This window comes from Neophocaena asiaeorientalis, unplaced genomic scaffold (assembly GCF_003031525.2).
Source record: "Neophocaena asiaeorientalis asiaeorientalis breed wild unplaced genomic scaffold, Neophocaena_asiaeorientalis_V1.1 scaffold479, whole genome shotgun sequence".
NCBI lineage: Eukaryota > Metazoa > Chordata > Mammalia > Artiodactyla > Phocoenidae > Neophocaena > Neophocaena asiaeorientalis.
Window position 1 is genome coordinate 3,194,741 of NW_020173774.1, and position 9,831 is coordinate 3,204,571.

The window sequence follows — 9,831 nt, forward strand, 5'->3', positions numbered from 1 at the left end:
TACACACTGGCCTCTGTTCAGTTTGAGAGTCAGAGAGCAGCCTCTGGGGGCTTCCCAAACTGCTGGCATTGAGCGTCAAGTAGCAGGGAGAGCCCTGGTAGGGAGTCGGAAACAGGGCCATGAGCCACTCTGGGGAGGAATCCATGAGGGACAGAGCTTCGCTCTCTTCCTGCTGCCGCCAGCCCTTGAGCCACAGCTTGGGTGTTCACTCAGGCCACAACCCACCAGGTGCCCTGAGAGCCTCCTACGGGGCACCCTCATCCCCAGGCTCTCGGGGCCTTTGACAGCCACCGTGGGGCTTGTCCTGTAGAACAAATGCTGCCTGTGTCTTCGAGAGGGTAGCCCTGCTGCCCGCCCTTGGGTACAGTGATTTGCACTTATGATTCCTGACCCTGGGCCCTGTTAGGGTTCCGTATGTGCTGTTCTGTATCTGTATAAATCCTAGTGCCGAAAGGTGGGTGGATAGTAAACCTAGTGAAATGCTGCTTCCACCCTTGGCAGGCGATCTACAGAGCCTGCGGCTCCCCCACAGCAGCTCTCAGAGGCTGCACTGAAGGCCTCGGAAGAGGCGGTGGCCCAAGGACTCGAGCAAGAGCAGAGGTGGCTCCGGGAGTCCAAGCGAGAGAAGATGCCGCGGCTGCAGGAGAAGCTGTGGCAGGAGGAGGAGGCGGCGGAGACCCTGCAGCTTCACCGGCAGAAAGAGAAGGCGCTCAGGTCCCGCCCCGACCCCAGTCCAGCCGCCCCGGCTGTGCAGGGACACCCTCCTCCCACCCTGGCAGCCACGGGGATGCCCAGGGCCCCTCCAGGACTGCTCCCCAGTGGCCCGTGTGGAGGGGTGGGCTCCCTGGCCAGGGCTCGTGCCTTTCCTCTTTTGGGGGAGGACTTGGGAGGCGTGATCATAATGAGGGTAGCTAACATTTTTTGAGAGATTACACTGATCCATATGCTTTACGTCTATTAATTTGTTCAGTCCTCAGAATGGCCCTTATGAGGTGTCGTCATCAATTCTGTTTTGTAGCATCTATAATACAGATGAAGAAACTGAGGCACAGAAAGGTTAAGTAGCTTGTCCCAGGTATGGAGGCTTGTAAGCAGCAGAGCCCGGATTAACCCAGGCGGTTTGTCTCCAGAGAACAACTACATCGTCCTCTCTGTTGGGAGTCAGGGCCCTGTTGGAACCCGCTGAGATTGGGAGGGACCGTGTGATATGGTGTGAGGTGCTCTCGGATCCAGAAGTTTCTATTTGGGTTCCTACTCTTTGAGTAGCTGTCTGCGAGGCCCTAGACAAATGTGACATGGAAGCCTGGGCTGGGCCCGCGTGTACAGGATTGTGTGTATGTATGCTGGAGTTTTATTTTTATAGGAAGAGGCAGTTCAGGGCTGGCATGATGGCTACACAGAGTCACCAGGTCCCTGGTCTCCTTTCATGTCTCTGCCATCTTTAGTGCTGGGTTTTACTCTCAGGGTCTCTTTACAGTCCAGTATAGCTGCTGGATCTCCAGCCATCGTATCTGTGCTCCAGGCAGGAAGATTAGGGGCACCTTCTAGCTCATTCAGTCCCTTTGAAGGCGCTTTCCTGGAAACTTTACCCAATAACTTCTGCTTATTCTTTAAAGGAGTTTTCCTGGAAACTTTACCCAATAATTTCCACTTATATCTGGCTGGCTACCCCTGGTTGCAAAGGCTAACTGGGAAATGTATTCCTTCAGCTGGTCCTCTGTACCTGATAGAAAAAAAATCAGGGTTCTCTTAGTAAAGAAAAATGGGAGAATGGATATTGAGAAGGGTAATAAGCAATCTCTGTCACAGTTCCAGGATGGGAAAGGTGCTACAAAAAGATGTTAATATATTTCACTTACTTAGCAATTAAACTAAAGGCTAAATCTTGTCCTCTTGGACAGAACATCTGAAAGTGCTAGAGACTTGCTATTTTTCTATCATATGTAGCAAAGACTTATAAAAATATTTATGCTTAATTTAGAGAAACTAACAAAGCCAACACCCAACTGCCCAGAGGGTTGGGGACAGTCTCTCTCATTAGCCCAACACAGGATCTACTGACCCTGGGTCCATCCTTATGTCACCCCTCCTGGATCCCCAGCCAGAGTGCATCCCAGAGAACAGATCTTCCCACAGCATCTTCCTCTTCCAGCCAACTGAAACTTGGGGCGGGGGCCCACCCAAACAGGGTGCAACTCAGCTAACCTTGAGAGACAGTGCCTGGGAGGAAATCCCCGTGGTGTCTCCCTGCCCACCTACCAGGCTCCTCTCTCTTCCCAGTCACCCTCAGCTGGGCTGACTGTGCCTTTTGTCCCTCCCCAAACCCCCCAACTGCAGAGGGGGCCTCCCAGAGACCTCTTAAGTCGTGGTGAAAACCAGCCTGCCAAAGTCCGACGCAGGGCCTGAAACACAGTAGTTGCTCAATAAATGATGGCTCTTGATTGTAAATATTTTCAGTCGAAATCAGTACAGTGTCAGCGGTCTTGACTAAGTGGTTTCTCTGTGGGCAGTGCCTTGTCTGGCTGTCTTCCAAGTAGTTTATCACGAGAACCCTGTTTCTGTTTACGTGTGAGCCTTTCTGAGGGGTGGCGCCTCCTCTTTGCTGGGAAACTGCCACTTGGTAGAAATTTCTGGAAACCCCAGCTGACGTTGTAGCAAATATTTCTCGAATGAGAAAGCAGGCAGTAAGGCAGACAGGCTAACTCTCAGTTTCTTTAGTTACAAAACAAGGAGATTGAGTTTGGTTGTAAGATGAAGAGAGAGAGTTGTAAAATGCAGGACTTAACCTCTAAAGACCTTTCCAGCTCTGCCATTCTGCGGTGCTACGTGTAACATTTGGCCACGGGATGAAGAGAAAGTGTTTCTGGGGAATCTAGAAGGAAGGATTTTTACTTCACTCAAATTTTCTGTCATCATGGAAGAGAGCAGTGGTGCTGATAACTTAAAATAGGAAATGAACCTAAATCTTTTCTGGCTTTGGAATTCACTCCAGAAGCTTTTCAAAGAAATTGTCTTCTGAATCGTGCACAGCACACAGCCCCTGGTCACGTGGGGGCCGCAGGAGGGTTGTCTGCTTGGGATGAGAAGGTTACTATCGTTAGTCTGCAAGTAAGATACCCCTCATAGATAATCAAAGCTTGCTTATAGTTTAGGCCTGGGTGATACTGTTCAAATTCAACAAACATGCATTGAGTACCTACGTCGTATCTGTTACTGTGTTTGGCACTTAGGATAAAACAGGTTTTAAGACAAGACTCTTTCTCTGGAGAAGCTCCCAGGCTTGTAAGGAAAACACACATACAAAAGATTAATTAATTATGGTGCAGTGTGATGCGTGGCACCGAGCGGCATGGTTAAGAAAGGTCCTCATATAAAGTGTGTTGGGAGCAGAAAGGTAATTGATGAACTTCTCTGAGAGGAGGGAGCTGGGTGTTGAACAAGGAACATGGGTTCATCAGGTAGGAAAGGGGATTCTAGACGGGGGAACCAGCATGAACAAAGGCCAAGAGGCAGGGAAGAGTGTAGTGGGGTTTAGAGGGGGTGGCTCATCTGCTGTGGCCAGAGCTGGGCTGGAGTCAGACTGGATCCCACCTTGAGTGAACGCCACCGAGGTGAACCTGGAGGCCGAGGGGAGCCTTTGGCAGAAATGCTGTGCTGGGATCATGGAGCCTGTAATCTGCTTCCGGCAGCAAAGAGCAGGTGGTTCATAGCCCCTCTAACCTGGGGAGGTATTAGAGGGAGGCAGCAGGACCCAGAGGCTGAGGTTAGACTTGTCTTTAAGACTTAGGAAGCTTCGGACTTCCCTGGTGGTGCAGTGGTTAAGAATCCGCCTGCCAATGCAGGGGACACAGGTTTGAGCCCTGGTCCGGGAAGATCCCACATGCCGTGGAGCAACTAAGCCCGTGCGCCACAACTACTGAGCCCACGTGCCATAACTACTGAAGCCTGCATGTCTAGAGCCCGTGCTCTGCAACAAGAGGAGCCACCGCAATGAGAAGCCCGCGCGCCGCAACGAAAAGTAGCCCCCGCTCGCTGCAACTAGAGAAAGCCCGCACACAGCAACGAAGACCCAAGGCAGCCAAAAATAAATAATGAATAAAAAATAAAATTAAAAAAAAAAAAAAAGACTATAGACAAATGTGACATGGAAGCCTGGGCTGGGCCCGCGTGTACAGGATTGTGTGTATGTATGCTGGAGTTTTATTTTTATAGGAAGAGGCAGTTCAGGGCTGGCATGATGGCTACACAGAGTCACCAGGTCCCTGGTCTCCTTTCATGTCTCTGCCATCTTTAGTGCTGGGTTTTACTCTCAGGGTCTCTTTACAGTCCAGTATAGCTGCTGGATCTCCAGCCATCGTATCTGTGCTCCAGGCAGGAAGATTAGGGGCACCTTCTAGCTCATTCAGTCCCTTTGAAGGCGCTTTCCTGGAAACTTTACCCAATAACTTCTGCTTATTCTTTAAAGGAGTTTTCCTGGAAACTTTACCCAATAATTTCCACTTATATCTGGCTGGCTACCCCTGGTTGCAAAGGCTAACTGGGAAATGTATTCCTTCAGCTGGTCCTCTGTACCTGATAGAAAAAAAATCAGGGTTCTCTTAGTAAAGAAAAATGGGAGAATGGATATTGAGAAGGGTAATAAGCAATCTCTGTCACAGTTCCAGGATGGGAAAGGTGCTACAAAAAGATGTTAATATATTTCACTTACTTAGCAATTAAACTAAAGGCTAAATCTTGTCCTCTTGGACAGAACATCTGAAAGTGCTAGAGACTTGCTATTTTTCTATCATATGTAGCAAAGACTTATAAAAATATTTATGCTTAATTTAGAGAAACTAACAAAGCCAACACCCAACTGCCCAGAGGGTTGGGGACAGTCTCTCTCATTAGCCCAACACAGGATCTACTGACCCTGGGTCCATCCTTATGTCACCCCTCCTGGATCCCCAGCCAGAGTGCATCCCAGAGAACAGATCTTCCCACAGCATCTTCCTCTTCCAGCCAACTGAAACTTGGGGCGGGGGCCCACCCAAACAGGGTGCAACTCAGCTAACCTTGAGAGACAGTGCCTGGGAGGAAATCCCCGTGGTGTCTCCCTGCCCACCTACCAGGCTCCTCTCTCTTCCCAGTCACCCTCAGCTGGGCTGACTGTGCCTTTTGTCCCTCCCCAAACCCCCCAACTGCAGAGGGGGCCTCCCAGAGACCTCTTAAGTCGTGGTGAAAACCAGCCTGCCAAAGTCCGACGCAGGGCCTGAAACACAGTAGTTGCTCAATAAATGATGGCTCTTGATTGTAAATATTTTCAGTCGAAATCAGTACAGTGTCAGCGGTCTTGACTAAGTGGTTTCTCTGTGGGCAGTGCCTTGTCTGGCTGTCTTCCAAGTAGTTTATCACGAGAACCCTGTTTCTGTTTACGTGTGAGCCTTTCTGAGGGGTGGCGCCTCCTCTTTGCTGGGAAACTGCCACTTGGTAGAAATTTCTGGAAACCCCAGCTGACGTTGTAGCAAATATTTCTCGAATGAGAAAGCAGGCAGTAAGGCAGACAGGCTAACTCTCAGTTTCTTTAGTTACAAAACAAGGAGATTGAGTTTGGTTGTAAGATGAAGAGAGAGAGTTGTAAAATGCAGGACTTAACCTCTAAAGACCTTTCCAGCTCTGCCATTCTGCGGTGCTACGTGTAACATTTGGCCACGGGATGAAGAGAAAGTGTTTCTGGGGAATCTAGAAGGAAGGATTTTTACTTCACTCAAATTTTCTGTCATCATGGAAGAGAGCAGTGGTGCTGATAACTTAAAATAGGAAATGAACCTAAATCTTTTCTGGCTTTGGAATTCACTCCAGAAGCTTTTCAAAGAAATTGTCTTCTGAATCGTGCACAGCACACAGCCCCTGGTCACGTGGGGGCCGCAGGAGGGTTGTCTGCTTGGGATGAGAAGGTTACTATCGTTAGTCTGCAAGTAAGATACCCCTCATAGATAATCAAAGCTTGCTTATAGTTTAGGCCTGGGTGATACTGTTCAAATTCAACAAACATGCATTGAGTACCTACGTCGTATCTGTTACTGTGTTTGGCACTTAGGATAAAACAGGTTTTAAGACAAGACTCTTTCTCTGGAGAAGCTCCCAGGCTTGTAAGGAAAACACACATACAAAAGATTAATTAATTATGGTGCAGTGTGATGCGTGGCACCGAGCGGCATGGTTAAGAAAGGTCCTCATATAAAGTGTGTTGGGAGCAGAAAGGTAATTGATGAACTTCTCTGAGAGGAGGGAGCTGGGTGTTGAACAAGGAACATGGGTTCATCAGGTAGGAAAGGGGATTCTAGACGGGGGAACCAGCATGAACAAAGGCCAAGAGGCAGGGAAGAGTGTAGTGGGGTTTAGAGGGGGTGGCTCATCTGCTGTGGCCAGAGCTGGGCTGGAGTCAGACTGGATCCCACCTTGAGTGAACGCCACCGAGGTGAACCTGGAGGCCGAGGGGAGCCTTTGGCAGAAATGCTGTGCTGGGATCATGGAGCCTGTAATCTGCTTCCGGCAGCAAAGAGCAGGTGGTTCATAGCCCCTCTAACCTGGGGAGGTATTAGAGGGAGGCAGCAGGACCCAGAGGCTGAGGTTAGACTTGTCTTTAAGACTTAGGAAGCTTCGGACTTCCCTGGTGGTGCAGTGGTTAAGAATCCGCCTGCCAATGCAGGGGACACAGGTTTGAGCCCTGGTCCGGGAAGATCCCACATGCCGTGGAGCAACTAAGCCCGTGCGCCACAACTACTGAGCCCACGTGCCATAACTACTGAAGCCTGCATGTCTAGAGCCCGTGCTCTGCAACAAGAGGAGCCACCGCAATGAGAAGCCCGCGCGCCGCAACGAAAAGTAGCCCCCGCTCGCTGCAACTAGAGAAAGCCCGCACACAGCAACGAAGACCCAAGGCAGCCAAAAATAAATAATGAATAAAAAATAAAATTAAAAAAAAAAAAAAAGACTTAGGAAGCTTCACAGGCAGGCTACGGGCTTTTGGAGGCCGAGAGCCAGGGGTTATGCCTAAAAGAGGGAAGGCCTTGTGGTCCCGCCAACAAACTTGCCTTTCCTTTGCTTCACAGTTCCCTGACGGAGCAGCTGCAGAGAGCCACCAAGGAAGAGAAGAGCCTGGTGAGAGAGCAGGAAGGCCAGAGTCTGTCCCGGCTCTGCGCCCAGGTGCAGTGCAGCGTGGAAGCGGATGAGGACCAAATCAGGTGAGTGCGGGCTGTGGGCTGCCCGGCCCCCTGGAGATCCACCCCCGCCTCCCCCAGTGCCCAGGCCCATCCCCACCCGCTTGTCTGCCCAGGGCCGAGCACGAGGCTTCCCTGCAGAGGCTGCGAGAAGAGCTGGAGTCTCTACAGAAGGCTGAGAGGGCCAGCTTGGAAGAGAGAAACAGGCAGACGCTGGAGCGTCTCAGGGAAGACATGGAGGCTTCGGAGAAGAGAGAGCAGGCCGCCCTGAACACGGAGAAGGAGAAGGCCTTGCAGCAGCTGAGGGAGCAGCTGGAAGGGGAGAGGAAAGACGTGAGCGCCCCCCTCCCCACCCCAGTGTGATCCTGGGCTGCCTGGGGAGGAACTGAGCGCTGAGGAAGAGGAAGCGCCAGCCTTGGGGCGCAGGGTGGGGAGCCAGGTGGAGAACGGGTGTCTGCGTGGATGGGCAACGAGATGTTGGGCTGGCTGGGTGGGCCCGTGTGGACCTGGCCTGTGGATTTGGGAAGATTTCATGACTGAAAGAACTTAAACCAGACCAGAGCTCTTGAGACAAAGGGGCCTTGTCCTTGTCCCTGAGGGGCAGCTGTGAGGACCTTGCGTTTCTCTCCTTTCCACCCCTGCCTCAGAGTGAGAGGCTAGCCCGCTCAGAGGAATTTTTTCTCCTTTGTTCTTACTCCCTGTCCCTCCAGGCCAGTGGGTCTGTCTCTAGGTAAGAGGCTGAAGTAGGTGATAGGCCACATGGAACTTTTGTTTTCTTTTGGTGATGGGTGGAGTTTCAGCTCTCAGGCCCAGGGTGTCTGCAGCGAGGTGTGGGGGGTGTGGGGACATCATTGTACTGCATGCGCTCTGGGAGGTGGTGCTGAGACGTGCAGGCCTCCCTGCCTGGTGCTTACGCACAGGCAGGAGTGTTGCCTATGTACCGGTGGCCTAGAGGCAGGGGAATGGAAGCCGTGACCGAGCCTTACTGAAAGGCCCCTCCACTTGGCGTTCACGTCCCTGTTCGTTTGCGAGGTGCAGACTTGAGGGACAGTTATTTCGGAGGAACAGAGATGTGCCTGCGGTTCCCCTTGAGTGCTTAGCTCGAGAGGCATTGGGGGTGGTCTTCTGGCTCTTCCTCGTCTCAGGTCGGAGCCCGGACAGCCTGCCCCGCATCCTCACAGGCCCTCTGTTCTGCCCCAGGCGGTGGCAGCGCTGGAGAGGGAGCACAGAGAGGAGCTGGAGCGGCTCTCTTCCTCGCTGGAGGCCAAGCACAGGGAGGTGAGGGGCGGTGGCCCTGGCCGGCGGGGCAGACCCTGGGCATCCTGGGGTGTGAGCCGTGGGACCCCATCACCCACACCCCGTCCCCTAGGGAGGGAGTCTCCCTCTCCTGCAGCCCCCGGGGGGATGGGTGCTAGGACCCTGGGAAGCGAGTCCCCCGCGGCCACTCTGCAGCGCTCTCTGCGGGTCACGCTCCCCTGTGTGGGTGCCTCCTCAGGTGGTCTCCAGCCTCCAGAAGAAGATGGAGGAAGCTCATCAGAAAGAGGAGGCCCAGCTGCAGGAGAGCCTTGGGCGGGCGGAGCAGAGAGCTCATCAGAAAGCTTACCACGTTCTCGAGTACGAGCAAGAGGTGAGCGCCGGTCTGCTCCTTCGACTCTGTGTACCTGTCGCGGACACTCTGATGGTCGGCCGAGCCATCCTGGCCCAGGGGTCCTCTGCTTTGCTTCGGACAGCTCAGCTGGGGTCAGGACTTCAGGGTCCGTTTTCATGCCTTAGTTCCCCGGAGGCCAAGTGCTTCTCCACCCCCATGCCCTATATGTGAGGAGGAGGGCGTGCTGGGTGTGGCCGTGTGTATGTCACCTGACGTGTGCATGTGGGGACATTGGGGAGGTTGTGTCACATGTGTGTATGAGTCCCTTCAAGGGCTTCAGTCCCCGGGTGCTGCTCCAGCCTCAGTCCTGCATGTCGCATCCCTGCCGCCTGCCCTGCAGCTCAGTGGCCTCCTGAGAGAGAAGCGCCAGGAGGTGGAGAGGGAACACGAGAGGAAGATGGACAAGATGAAGGAGGAGCATCAGCAAGTGGTGGCTGAGGCCCGGGAGCAGTACGAAGCCGAGGTGACCCCGCCACGCTCCCGGGCACGTGCGTGTGCGTGCACACGCGCACACACGCACACACACACCCCGGGGTCACACACACACTCCCCCCCACACCCCAGGGTCACACACACCCCCCACACACACCCCGGGGTCTCACACACACACACACACACACACACACACACACACCGAGGTCACACACACACACCCCCACACACCCCGGGGTCACACACACACACACACACCCCGGGGTCACACACACACACACATACACACTGACTGACTGACAATTAAAATTATTTCAAGTTATCATAAGTGTTTTTAAAAAGCAAGGGTCTGGAGATAGAATAACAGGGATGGTCTATCTTTAGGATGCGGAAGGAGGTCTCTCAGAGGTGACATGTAAGCTGAGACCCAAAGAAGAGACAAGCCACGTATAATGGAAATTTGTCATATTTGGTGCTACTTAATACCTTTTGAATACCCTTCCTATGTTTGAGGAATTTCCTATTTCATGAGTAAAGAAATGAACACTC

The 9,831-nt window shown here is 52.5% G+C and overlaps 1 protein-coding gene across 12 annotated transcripts in view; it reads left to right on the forward strand.

The window, feature by feature from the left end:
• Positions 1-9,831, forward strand: part of CEP164 (centrosomal protein 164) — a 69,687-nt gene that overhangs the window by 49,786 nt on the left and 10,070 nt on the right. For 11 of the 12 annotated variants that reach the window (XM_024751775.1, XM_024751770.1, XM_024751776.1 and 8 more), the window contains 6 exons: positions 502-714; positions 7,095-7,226; positions 7,319-7,535; positions 8,403-8,480; positions 8,698-8,829; positions 9,191-9,313. In XM_024751775.1, coding sequence (XP_024607543.1) covers positions 502-714; positions 7,095-7,226; positions 7,319-7,535; positions 8,403-8,480; positions 8,698-8,829; positions 9,191-9,313 — 895 coding nt within the window. The remainder of the gene's footprint in view (positions 1-501; positions 715-7,094; positions 7,227-7,318; positions 7,536-8,402; positions 8,481-8,697; positions 8,830-9,190; positions 9,314-9,831) is intronic. The other variant, XM_024751780.1, reaches the window with a different exon arrangement.